The 14,751-nt window shown below is 39.6% G+C and overlaps 1 protein-coding gene across 1 annotated transcript in view; it reads right to left on the bottom strand.

Moving 5' to 3' along the window:
* LOC126187949 (26S proteasome regulatory subunit 4) overlaps nucleotides 1–14,330 on the bottom strand; it is a 34,036-nt gene extending 19,706 nt beyond the window's left edge. The window contains exons 1-2 of the mRNA XM_049929325.1: nucleotides 14,178–14,330; nucleotides 8,756–8,906 (exon numbers count right to left, since the gene is read on the bottom strand). Coding sequence (XP_049785282.1) covers nucleotides 8,756–8,906; nucleotides 14,178–14,180 — 154 coding nt within the window. The 5' untranslated portion in view covers nucleotides 14,181–14,330. The remainder of the gene's footprint in view (nucleotides 1–8,755; nucleotides 8,907–14,177) is intronic.
* Nucleotides 14,331–14,751: the final 421 nt, after the last annotated feature.

Genomic DNA, 14,751 nt, shown 5'->3' on the forward strand with positions numbered 1-14,751 from the left:
CGGTCAAGCCAAGATTACCATTCCCCGCAGCACACAACATTCCACCGCCGCGCCATGCGGTGGTCACTGATGTATGTCCGGGGTTTACGGTGACAGGAGACTGGCGGCGCTGACCAGTCCCCAGCTCACGACCCCGGGGTCGCCAAGCCCGTACTCAGCAAATGAATGCTGAGCCCCTGGGGGGGGGGGGGGGGGGGGGGGGGTTATTAAGACCATTGATTTTCTTTTATTTCAATAACAAGAAACATTTGGTGACAAAATACGTATTTTGTTGGAGTCTCAAAACAGATTTAAAAAACCTCAGAAAAAAGTAGTCCCCTTGAAAGAAGTGTATAAGGTGGGAAAGAGTTGTGTAAACCAACACTATAGGTGTCTGCCAATAAAGTGTTGGTTCTACTATGTTTGTTACTGTTGGTTATTATCCACTTTTTTATGTCTATTTTTTTACAGGTATTGTGCGATTTTTCTTTCAAGAAATACATGAGTAATTAGCGAAAAAACTGCCAGTGACTGCCGCAGTTTTCTTCTTCTTATCATCCATACTTTCTAATACATAAACTACTTTCAGAGTACCAAAATGTACTAGAATAAATAAAATATCTATAAAAATGCTGCACTGTACAATGTACTTGCAGTGACACAGTCGCAATTCCTGAAATACAACACCTGTGGTGAAGAGCACCATAGTCCTGGGTCCATGGATAAACCACGAAAATCCGCCGCGTTACACCACACACAAACAGACCCAACCTGCGGGCAGATCGATGAGACTAGGTCTGAAAAGTAGGGCCTGCTGATTAGTGGAAAACTATGGGCTTCAGATCGACAGGCTCGATCCATTAGACAAACACAGAAATTGTGTGCGGTTTTGGCCCACCATGGAAGTCTACTCGTGTGGCCAACTATTCAAGTGGTGATCAATCCATGCAACAGATAACTTGTGCAAACACTCTGAATCAATACTAATGAGGACAGGTAGCAACTCACCATAAAGATAATAGCTGAGCCACAGACAGGCACTTAGAAAAGGTAATCACTTTCTCACAACTAAATTTTTGGCCTTTGTCAGAAAATGAGAGTGCACATACACTCACACAATCACTCAGACACAACTCATGCACACATGATTGCCATCTCCGGCTGCTGCGTCAACAGTCTCTGAGAATCAGATCCAAACAAACCACTTCTCACACCTCCCTGCCTCTTGTTGGCAGCCAGCTGCTATGCTAACAGCAAGAAGTGGTGGCAGCACTGACTGCAGGCTGGGGGAGTCGTAGAAAGGGGAGAAGCAGTAAGACTGAGGAAGTAGGGAAGCAGAGCACATACTCAGCTGCGCACAGCCACTGATGACGTGTGACATCTCAGTAAATAAGCCATCTCATCTACTGAGACAAAAACGATGTTTTTCCATTTTTTTAAAAAATTTCCCTGATATTCCCTGATTTCCAGAAATTGGGGCAGCCGCAACCCTGATAGACCACCAAGGCCTTGTTGTCAGTCTACAATGTTCGCACAGGTTGTGAACTATCCTGATGTCTTGACTGTGGGTTAGATATTCTTATTATGTCTACATTATACAATCCCTTTTCTTTACCATGTGATGGGTCTATTAGAAACAGCAGTTTACGGTGCAGAATACTCATTACCTCATATGGACTTTCCTTTTGAAGAATTTGCTCGTATCTGTCTTTATGTAAGAACTAGGATGGTAAGGTCTGACTAGATGGTCACTAGTATCATCCACCTGTAAATTAGGTGTAGCAACATTCAAATTATGTTCCTGCATCCTAAAGTCAAGCTTGCTGCTTCAATTCTTTCTCCACACAATCATGTACATTGTCTTTATCTTGAATTCTACTGTGTGGCCAAGTAAATAATTTTAGTAAAATTTCCCAATACATTTCTTGTTCAAGACCTCAACTGGTGAAAGTTCCACAGATAAACGAGGCTATTAATTTAATATAACCTGAAATTCTGGTACCTGAAACCAGGTAGTGAGCCTAGTAGAACAATATGTACAACAGTCTTCCAATTTCTTTCATCATTCTTTTGCAGGGATTAGATTGAGGATGATACTTAAAAACAATGATGTGTTACACTTTCCCATGTCAGAAACTCCTTAAAATCTGTAGTATCAGTCCACATCCACAAAATACTCCCTTAAACGATTAATCAAAGTGGTAGTCTTTGCCGATTTTATAGTACATAGTTTAAGATATTTTGACCAGCTGTAACAAATATGTATGATATTCTGCTTCTACCCTTAGGCAAAGATCTGAATAAATCTGCTGTTAAAGCATGTAGAGCTTTTAGTATAACTGGATACATTTTATAAATCACTTGACCTTTATTGCCCTTAACCTTCTGAAATAATTCACACATTCTTAAAACTTTCCTTACTTCTCTACTAAAGTCCTTAAAGTATATTAAAATTTTATCATGTACTTAATACATTTTTGTATACTGAAATATCTTGTCACAGTTGTCACAATAGTGTTACACACACTAGTTTCGTAAAACTGCATGGGTTCAAATTGCGAGTACTGTTACTCTTCAATTCGGAACTGCTGCACTTGAAATAATGTTCAGACAAACTGTGTAGTTTGCATTAATGTCACCTCCTTAACCATTGTAGTAATTTGTTGGAATCTGGAAGCTTTTTAAATTTCCAACTTTCCACTAAATAATAAAAAACACTACTTCTCAAACACAGTTACTTTCATCCTGTTGCTACTGATGTATATAAGGCAACACTTCATATACCATTAATGTTCACATATTTACTATGGCATGCAATTCTGTCTGAAGTTAATGAAAGACAGTTTTGTACGGACATGACAGCTAGCTGTTGTCTGTCTTCTTTTATGTCAGCACAATTTTCACAGCATGCCCTTTTATTATTAGTAAAATGCTACCATTGTCTCACCTTGAAGACATGCAGTGTCCATCTGTACCAGTTTACATGCATAAACAATAACAAAACTTCCAGGCAATTTGCGACTCTAAACTACTTCATTAAAAAAATATACTTTTATCTGTGAATCGCCATGTCGGTTGGGTAGATGCTGGGCAACATCACTTTACCAAAGTAATGTTACACCACAAGATCATCAAAAGGGCATCCGGCCAGCAATTAACCATGCTGATCCTGTGTAAATATGGGACAAAGGATGTATTGTTTTTGGTTATAACTATTGGTTAAAATTGAAGAAAATGCAAGAAGGTATGACATTGTGGGAAACTAGAAGAACCACTCATTGACTGAAACAGAGGAAAGGACAATAGAAGATGAGCGGGTTGATTCGAAAGTTTAAATAGTGAATGCAGTGGAGGATCAAGCATGCAAACAGACAAAAGTCCACTTATTCTTGGACAACACACAATCTTGAATTTAAATGACAAACGGACAAAATAAAAAAATGCAGCAAATGAAGCCAGTAAAAAAAGATGGGTAAAAAAATAAGACAAACAGAAAGTGCAAAATGGCAAAACAGGAATGGACTGAGGTGAAATGCAAAGCTGTGGAAGCATGCATGACTACGAGGAAAATACATGTTACCTATTGGAAAATTAGAGACTTGGGAAAAAGAGAAGTAACTGTATGAATATCATGAGCTCAGATACCAAGCCAGTACTAAGTAAAGAAGGGAAATTTGGAAGGTGGAAGGGAAATATAAAAGGGCTACACAAAGGAAATAGACTGACAAAATAGGGTGGGTGGGTTGGTTGGCTGGTTGACTTAAAGAGACCAAACTGCGAGATCATCGACCCTTCGTACTATACATAGTGAACCAGGGATAACCTTCAGAAGAAGGATACAAAAGGCAAATCCTGGGAAGCCCAATTGTAAGCAAGATACACTAAGGCAGAGGTAAAAATCAAGGAGAAGTAGGAGGGGAGTGAGAGGAGAATGTGGAAGAGCAGCTCTGCCCAGAATGCAGTTGGAAGTCCCCAGAGCATGATATGCAGTGAGAGACTCACCCCCTACATCCCACCAGCACCACCTCACCATCCGTTATCCCAAGAAAATGAGCAGCACAGACAAGATGATAAAATTTCAGGAAAGACAAAACTTTGAAAACAGCAAATATAAAAGAATAAGGAGAATAGAAAGGTGGGAAGGTTGGGGCCAGGCCAGACTGGGGAAGGGTGGGGCCAGACCAGACTGCTGAGCAAGGGCTGGCATGGACCCCTGGATCAGAGTGGACAAGAGGAAGTAGGTGAAGATGAAATGGAAAATACAACAGCATTACATCTGCTATTGAGGCCATGAGGATGGGCTGTGAATCTGGATACCTCAGACTGTAGAATATTTGGCAGCAAAAAGCAAAGGTTCTGGGTTCAAGTCCTGGTCTGGCACACAGTTTTAATTTGCCAGTAAGTTTCAAATCATTGTAACATTGCTGCCACAACTATAAAATATGTATAGGTAGTATCTTTGCACAGAATTCCTACAAACACAACATGAACAATACTGGTACTCCAGTAACCTGGAGCCTTCTAAGCAGTATCAGTATTTTATAAGTTACTCTCCTGCCCAAGATTTGTTTTCTTCCTCAAAGTCAATTTATGTTTTGTTGCTGTCAATTTCCCTCTCTTGCTCTCTCTGTTTGTTTCTATGTAATGTCTTCCAGTTTCTATGCATTCATCTTCCTTTACATCTTGGCCCTTCACCGCTTCTTACTTCTCTGTTTACCTCTAAGCCACCTTTTCAAGTCTATTCCCAAGTAAAATTTTACAATCATCATCATCATCATCATCATCATCATCATCATCATCATCATCATCATCATCATCATCATCATCATCATTTAAGACTGATTATGCCTTTCAGCATTCAGTCTGGAGCATAGCCCCCCTTATACAGTTCCTCCATGATCCCCTATTCAGTGCTAACATTGGTGCCTCTTCTGATGTTAAACCTATTACTTCAAAATCATTCTTAACCGAATCCAGGTACCTTCTCCTCAAGTCTGCCCCGACTCCTCCTACCCTCTACTGCTGAATCCACGAGTCTCTTGGGTAACCTTGCTTCTCCCATGCGTGTAACATGACCCCACCATCTAAGCCTGTTCGCCCTGACTGCTACATCTATAGAGTTCATTCCCAGTTTTTCTTTGATTTCCTCATTGTGCACACTCTCCTGCCATTGTTCCCATCTACTAGTACCTGCAATCATCCTAGCTACTTTCATATCCATAACCTCAACCTTGTTGATAAGGTAACCTGAATCCACCCAGCTTTCGCTCCCATGCAACAAAGTTGGTCGAAAGATTGAACGGTGCACAGATAACTTAGTCTTGGTACTGACTTCCTTCTTGCAGAAGAGAGTAGATCGTAGCTGAGCGCTCACTGCATTAGCTTTGCTACACCTCGCTTCCAGTTCTTTCACTATGTTGCCATCCTGTGAGAATATGCATCCTAAGTACTTGAAACCGTCCACCTGTTCTAACTTTGTGCTTCCTATTTGGCACTCAATCCGTTTATATTTCTTTCCCACTGACATTACTTTCGTTTTGGAGATGCTAATCTTCATACCATAATCCTTACATTTCTGATCTAGCTCTGAAATATTACTTCGCAAACTTTCAATCGAATCTGCCATCACAACTAAGTCATCCGCATATGCAAGACTGCTTATTTTGTGTTCACATATCTTAATCTCACCCAGCCAGTCTATTGTTTTCAACATATGATCCATAAATAATATGAACAACAGTGGAGACAGGTTGCAGCCTTGTCTTACCCCTGAAACTACTCTGAAACATGAACTCAATTTACCGTCAACTCTAACTGCTGCCTGACTATCCATGTAAAGACCTTTAATTGCTTGCAAAAGTTTGCCTCCTATTCCATAATCCTGTAGAACAGACAATAACTTCCTCCTAGGAACCCGGTCATATGCCTTTTCTAGATCTATAAAGCATAGATACAATTCCCTGTTCCACTCATAACACTTCTCCATTATTTGCCGCAAGCTAAAGATCTGGTCCTGACAACCTCTAAGAGGCCTAAACCCACACTGATTTTCATCCAATTGGTCCTCAACTAATACTCGCACTTTCCTTTCAACAATACCTGAGAAGATTTTACCCACAACGCTGATTAAAGAGATACCTCTGTAGTTGTTACAATCTTTTCTGTTTCCATGTTTAAAGATTGGTGTGATTACTGCTTTTGTCCAGTCTGATGGAACCTGTCCCGACTCCCAGGCCATTTCAATTATCCTGTGTAGCCATTTAAGACCTGACATTCCACTGTATTTGATGAGTTCCGACTTAATTTCATCCACCCCAGCCGCTTTATTGCACTGCAATCTATTGACCATTTTTTCCACTTCCTCAAATGTGATCCTATTTCCATCATCATTCTTATCCCATTCTACCTCGAAATCTGAAACATTACTGATCGCATTTTCACCTACATTGAGCAACTCTTCAAAATATTCCCTCCATCTGCCCAAGGCATCCACAGAATTCACCAGCAGTTTTCCTGACCTGTCCAAAATACTTGTCATTTCCTTCTTACCTCCCTTTCGAAGACTGCTAATTACATTCCAGAATGGTTTTCCAGCAGCTTGACCCATAGTCTCCAACCTGTTTCCAAAGTCTTCCCACGATTTCTTCTTGGATGCTGCAATCATCTGTTTGACTTTGTTTCTTTCTTCAACATAACTTTCTCTGTCTACCTGGGTTCTGGTATGTAGCCACTTTTGATACGCCTTCTTTTACCTTTTACAGGCTGCCTTGACTGTATCATTCCACCAAGCTGTTTGCTTCATCCTACTTTTACACACTACTGTTCCAAGACATTCTTTAGCCACTTCTAGTACTGTGTCCCTGTACCTCGTCCATTCCTTTTCCAATGACTGTAATTGACTACATTCAACTAACTGGTACCTTTCTGAGATCGCTGTTATGTACTTGTGCCTGATTTCCTTATCCTGAAGTTTCTCCACTCTTATCCTCCTACATATGGACCTGACCTCCTGCACTTTCGGCCTCACAATCCCAATTTCACTGCAGATTAAATAATGATCAGTGTCATCAAAGAATCCCCTGAATACACGTGTGTCCCTCACAGCCTTCCTGAATTCCTGATCTGTTATTATATAGTCAATGACAGATCTGGTTCCCCTGCCTTCCCAAGTATACCGGTGAATGTTCTTATGTTTAAAAAAGGAGTTTGTGATTACTAAGCCCATACTGGCACAGAAATCCAAGAGCTGTTTTCCGTTCCTGTTGGCCTCCATATCCTCTCCAAATTTACCCATAACCTTTTCATACCCTTCTGTTCGATTTCCAATCCTGGTGTTAAAATCACCCATGAGCAGAACACTGTCCTTGTCCTTTACTCTAACAACTACATCACTGAGTGCCTCATAAAAACTATCCATCTTATCTTGATCTGTCCCTTCACAATGCGAATATACTGACACAATCCTAATTTTCTTGCTAGACACTGTCAAATCAATCCAGATCAGTCGTTCGTTTACATACCTTATTGCAACTACGCTGGGTTCCATTTCTTTCCTGATGTAAAGCCCTACACCCCATTGTGCTATTCCTGCTTTGACTCCTGACAGGTAGACCTTGTATTCTCCCACTTCCTCTTCTTTCTCACCCCTTACCCGAATGTCACTAACAGCTAAAACATCCAGCCCCATCTTACTTGCAGCCTCTGCCAGCTCTACCTTCTTCCCAGAGTAGCCCCCATTGATATTAATAGCTCCCCATCTCATTACCATTTGTTTGCCAAGTCGTATCTTAGGAGTCCCTGGTTTGTCAGTTAGAGGTGGGACTCTGTCACCTCCAAAGGTCCGAGGCATTTTGCTCTGATTGTTGCCAGCATCATATTTAAAGTACCAGGGAAGCAGGTTGCTAGCCTTACTTGCCCCGAGTCCCATTGGGTTTTACCCCTAACGGCTGAGGGACTAACCGGTGGATTTGGTAGTCTTTGCCGTATGAGCACAAAGGTGACCACGACTCAGAATATGTCCGAGATGCCCAGCCTTATTCCAAAGTAACTGGTATCCCGACTGTCGGGACCACTTACTTGGCCACTCATATGTTGCCCGTGGTTCATGAACTAGGACATGACTACAGGAACCCACACCATGAAATTTTACAATTCCCAAATTATATACCACAAATGTAAAACTGTGTTTTCTTCTCCACTATTTTGTCCTCATTTTTTGCTCCATTACTTACATGACCTCTTCTTGTTTATATACCTGCACTGCCATTAGTGGCAGTTTTGATCTCACTTCTGTAGTCTCAATTCTCACTCAATAAACCATAATTCTTCTATTTTAATTTTCTATCCTATGTAACTTCCATGCCTTTTACACATCATAGTGAAATTGTTCACCTTTCATGTTCGTAAATTATAATTTTTACATACATTTAGCTGAAACACGAAATTTTATAGCAGCAACACATCACAGCAAAAATACATTATGTACAATATGAAGAAAAATCAATTACTACATTGCGATTAAAATTACTTTGTGACTGACATATTGCAGGGGTGATTGGCCGGGGGGGGGGGGGGGGGGGGGGGGGGGCTTGTTTCCGGTGTGCAGTTAGCCATCCTACAGAATGCACTGCATGAACGTACAAAACAGGCAACACAATGAGCACATGGCACTCAATAAAGAATCGTGATTGGATGGAGGCTGTCCCCCACCATTTGACTCGCTGAAATGTCAATAACAAAGTAATTTTAATCGGAGTATAAACGCAAACTCAAGTACCTTGGGGAAGTTTCATAGCTGCATCTGGACCTTTCGTCCTTCTCTTCTTTTTCCCTACCCTGGTTGGTATGGGAGGCTCATATTTCTTCTTCTTATCTTTGTCATCTTTCTTGTCTCCACCTGAACCACTACCGCTCGACTGGTTTTGACCCTAAAACAAATTATTCAATGGTATGTGATTTGCGGTCTAATAAACTGTTGTGGAACATAATGTTTGTTACTTTAATAGGCTGCTAAAACCACTAAAAATATAAAGAATGATAATCTCACTAAAAACTGTGACAGGAGCGTTACATCACAATTGCAGCAGTTTAAATCCTTGAACTATTTTTGCCTATATTCACATTCTAAAAACCAGTTTTTATTTACTTCACCAGAAACTTAAGCCGAAGCACTGAAAATAATTCTGTATCACAAATAGTATGGACACTGCACTAATATATTTCACCTGTACATTAAACTGGTTATTTTATCTCAACCTGTCAAACTGGAACTGAACAAAGAATTTGCTGTACATGAAAATGCATTAACTGCATCCTAATCTAACTAAAATGTTACTGGCACAGAAAAGAGTGATTATGGATACACCAGATGCCTATAATTAAACTTTCCCTATTTAGCACATTATATGATGGAAACTAATTACCATATGAGTATCAAAAATCGTACCATTAATGTCAAGAACATGTGGAAGAGAAATAGTGTAGAATCAGTTCAATTTAAACACTTTTAATGTGCTGCTACAGTACATCATACCATTACATACCAATCCCATTACTGCTACAAAAGGAGCTCAATATGGCACCCATCAGTGTCCAGAAGTGTCTGAAAACGCATAATTGCATTCTCTACAGCAGAACGAAGCATGTCCATAGGTATGTTGGCTACCTCTCTTAATGTGCTGTGCTTCAGATCAGCACTTGTGTGAATGTTTCCTTTGTAAACTCTATCCAGGTAGCCTACTAACCAGACATCACAAGGAGTGATGATCAGGTGATCATGCCGACCATGCATTTGGAAATGATCGGCTGATAATTAAATCATTTCAAAATGTGTTTCGGAGAAGATGGTGAACTTCATGAGCAATGTGAGGTGGGGTCCCATCTTGCATGAAAACTGTTGAGTTCAATGTGTGTCTCATGGAGGGCGGGAATGAAATGCTGACAAAGCATATCGCAGTAATCCTGTCCAGTCAAACTGCACGTCTTTGGTTCTTGAGCACCAACTTGTTCAAAAAAGAATGGGCCAATGATGAATGTAGCCATTAAGCCACAACATATGGTGACGCGTTTACCATACAGAGGAACTTCATGCACAGTGATTGGAGTTGAAGATCCCCATGCTCAGCAATTCTGCATGTTCACCTCACTCATCAGAGAAAAATGAGCTTCGTCTGTCCATAGGATGGTCCAGGGCCAGTGCTCATCAACTCAAATTCTTGCAAGAAAGTGGAGAGTGAAGTCAACACATCATTGATTGGGAAATGTGCGCAGCGCTGTCTGCCATAGCAACAGCGCTTTCATCAACCACCTATGGTGCAATTGGTTGTTGGCCTCTTCCTGCAGCAAAGCCCAGTTCTCCAGTGGATTCAAACATCATTATCATTCTCTGCACAGCAAGTGGAGAAAGAGGACCCTTTCATAATGCTTTCAGCTGCTGGTATTCTCGAAGTGCAGCTACAGCATTACTGTTGTTTTGATAACAGAGCTTCACTAATAATGCCCTGCTCCTTTCATCCAAGCTCAGGTTGACATGTCAAAAAGTGCAAAGTGACTAGTCAGGTGTGAGAGACTATGAATCAAGATGACTGATCATAGCATTTGGTGGCCATGGTGGCGCTGTGACGCATGGAACTCAAGCACCCCATAATCTAGATATTGATGCTACAAAGTTTAGTATTTGTAGAGTAATTAGTTTCCATGTTATAATGTGTTACGTAAGGAAAGCTTAATGATAACCACCCAGTATTTGCGGGTTAGAGTGCATAAACAAATATGTAATACTTATTTAACTGTCTCATTATAGTTCCAAAACAAATGTCATGAATAAAAAATTCAAACTACTGGTTTATTTATGCAGTTTTTTATACATTCGGTGCATAATGTAGCTAATTCATTAATCATACTGAGGAATGCAACAAATGTAATAGCACTAATGTCACATCAACTAGAACACCAAGTTGAAGTGCCACATAATGTGTAACATTAATTAAGGAGACCTATTTATGTTCAACTATCAGTTTTGCTACACCTTCTTACTATGTTAACAATACTTTTCAAGTTCATTTAATGTCACTGCAGCTGACACATGGATCTCACCACAGTAAGAGATTCAGTACACCAGTACCGCTGTAATGGTAAAAGTAAATGCCATTACTTATTTAATATGCCGAATACAGCTGACTTCAATCCCTAGCTTTATTTATGTTAAGCAAGTTTTTCCTACATTTACTTTCTCTTTTTCTTTCCTTTCACTTGACTTTGGGGGTTTGTTAACAATATTTAATGTTCTGTGCCTTTTTACTAGCTCAGTGTCGTTTCATTTTTGTGATCTTGCTTTATTTTCTTCCTCAGAGATTTGGATCGTTAGTTTGGTTTTCATTTTGACCTGAAATATCTCTTTCTTGTCTTTGGTTATTGTTATTGTTGCTATTATTATATTATTATTTGCAGTTTTATCTATGAGTGTATTTTCTGTGACTTGCAGTTCTCTTACGTCCTACTCCGTTTTCTTAAACCACCAATCTGGCTGTTGTTTTTGGTTGTGGAAGTAGTTAAAATTTTTTTGTTAATGTATTTGGGTTAATTCTAAGAATATTTCAAAAAATCAATTCTTATTTTCCTCATTGTGTCAGAGTTTTTTGGTGGTTTGGTAAAGGAAGAGCAATGCTATGTGAAAAGCTAAAGAATGGCGTGCCTCAGGAATCTGTGATTCTCTTGTTCCTAATATTTGTAAATGATGGTCTGAAGAGGTGAAACCTTACTGTTCACAGCTAAAGATACTTATTTAGTGGAAAAGACCATTGCAGCAATGTCAATACACTCCACACATTTCAGGCGTCTATATTCATAGAAGCCACCAATGGATGGAATGTCACACTCAAGGTTTACTGAGCAGAAAGCTGCCACTGATGTTGGTTGGTGGAGATGGGGGCGGGAGAGGTGGATGCAGGTTTGCTTTGTTTTTGCGACATACTGCAAAGGTTCCACTAACACTTTTTTTTTTAGGGGGGGGGGGCACAAAAAGTATCAGAGACCATAGCACTGAAAGCAGAAAATGATTTAAGATTTGCAATACCCAAACAAAGAAATTGCACACACTGTGCATAAATAAGACAATAAATTAATGAAACATTCTTCACTAATAACTTTTTCTAACAGTAACAACAAAGTCAGCTCTACTTAAAGAATCTAAAAGACGAAACAATGATAATGAATACGGTAAAAAGGCTTTACGTATTGACTTCTAAACATTCTTCAACGTGTTTTTATGGGTATAAATTTTCTCCAGTCAAGAGGAATATTCAATACTAGTCATCAGCTTCGAGCTACGATGTGATGTTAATGGCTGCTGCAAGTCAGCCTTTGGTGTGTATCATTTTTATTGTTAATTGGCGAAGCCAACAAATTTGAAAGTAAAAAAACCTGCTTATAGTGACGGACTGATTTACAGCTTAACCCAAAATCTCAACTGATAAGATGTTATAGTTGCCATGATATGTACAATGCTTATCATTTGTTTCCTGTGTCAATGGTCTTCAATATACCTCTCTACCCAATTTCCTTAGTAAATACATATGGATGCCTTGAAATGTCTGGGTGACGTTTTTCCTTTTGTCTTATTTCTGAGGAGTTTAACATGCAAACTATGTCAAAAACATCCATCATGAATTTTACATTAGACACTAATAAACTTTATCATGCTGGTTCCTTCCTTAATTCTGATGCTATATTCTGAATTTTTGGATCATGGATATATAAGTTCACTTTCATCATTTCAGTGAAATCTTCATTTAGTGGCACCATTACATTCCAGTCTGTTGAAATCCAGTGTGAATCAGCCTTTATTATACAAAATGGTAATATAGTGGTTTACTGTGGTAAACAAGATGAAAATAAATAACATACCACAAAACACAGCATATACTATATACAGTAGTCACTGTGGCATGTAGTTCCAATATTATGTAAATGATGTGGAATTTCTTGATTTCATGATTGACAACATGCACAGCTGACAACATTACTCGTGTACGTGAAACAAATGTGTCATATACGGCTTCAGAAAATCACAATATGTTGTTGTTGTTGTTGTGGTCTTCAGTCCTGAGACTGGTTTGATGCAGCTCTCCATGCTACTCTATCCTGTGCAAGCTTCTTCATCTCCCAGTACATACTGCAACCTACATCCTTCTGAATCTGCTTAGTGTATTCATCTCTTGGTCTCCCCCTACGATTTTTACCCTCCACGCTGCCCTCCAATACTAAATTGGTGATCCCTTGATGCCTCAGAACATGTCCTACGAACCGATCCCTTCTTCTGGTCAAGTTCACAACAAGAATTTAGAATACTCTACAACTGCAGCCACCATATTCAGCCATCAAACTTTTTGACACTGTTGGAGCTGAGAAATGTGGAATGTCTTAAGAACACATCTGTCTGCAGGTGTATCACGGGATCATGGGCGATCTACCACTACACAACTTTCAACTCTATTTGTACATGGAGGCCTATGTACTGCCACTTGTCATTCTTCCCTGTAGTCCTCCGTGCACATTCTTTCTGAAGTAATGGGTTACTATCCATATATCTAATAAAACAATACAAATGCAGTTGTTTCTTTTCTGTCCACTGTACGAATGTTGCACATTTTCATCACTCACGAGATATCGTCAGTTCTTATCCTACTGATTGTGGTTTTGCAATACCTCCATTATATTTTCAATATAGTGTGGAGGCGTGCTTTCCTTTCTTTTGTCCACATCCAATTTCTACCCCATATGAGGCTGCAGCTCACAAAAATTTTGAATAATCGCTTCATTGCAAATCTATGTCTTCTTTAGCTTCAGTGACAATCACGGGGAAAAACAAATTGTTGTTTATCAATCGATCACATAACGAATGCAAAAGTATTTTTTTCTCTCATACTCAAAAAGGGTCTTTTATTTTGCAATAGCTTCTATATGTCAGCTTCCTCTGTCGTTAGAACTTAAATTAATCATATCGATTGTGTTTGCCCGCCCCATGCATTCTTGAAAGCTTCAGAAAATGTTTCGAAAGGTCAGTCTGGCCAAGTCACTGCACACACTTAAAACAAATAAAGAAGAGTATAAGAACGCTATTTCCTCCGATGCCATTCTAGTGCGATCTCACTTTTATTTCAATAAGCACTAAAACAGCGTATGAAGAGAACATTACTTACCATCCCAAAATATTCACAACCTTACACAAATTCGCGATGTCACTACATGTACAAAACCTTAAAGTCAAAGATACCACATTATAAACAAGATGTAGCTCAAAGATATTTCCATTTTAAAAGCCTACTAATCAAAGATGAGGTCGATTCACACGTGACGGGAAAGTATACACACGGTATACACCACAGTCTACGTGGTATACACAGTGAATATCGCAAGGCAGCATTCATTCAAACCGTCAACGGAGTAGAACGGGACGGGACCGAACGGAACGTCAAAGTCAAGGTTTCTCGGAAGAAAATTTAACATTGGCGTTGGTGTGGCCGATGGTATCATCGTTGCTAACATCCAAAGGTATCAAATTTCATATTTTAACCACACTTCCTCCCGATACAGCTGTGGATTTTGTGCTCATTTTCCTCCTAAATTTTATTTTATTATTTGGCTTTGTTTTTGGTTGACGACTTGAATAAAAGGGGGAAATGATTTAAGTTTCACAATAACTGAACAGAACTGACACCTACATTGCTCATTCCAACCTGCAAACAAAAACAAAAACTGATGGAGAAAATTTCG

This window comes from Schistocerca cancellata, chromosome 5, assembly GCF_023864275.1.
Source record: "Schistocerca cancellata isolate TAMUIC-IGC-003103 chromosome 5, iqSchCanc2.1, whole genome shotgun sequence".
In the NCBI taxonomy this organism is placed as follows: Eukaryota; Metazoa; Arthropoda; class Insecta; order Orthoptera; family Acrididae; genus Schistocerca; species Schistocerca cancellata.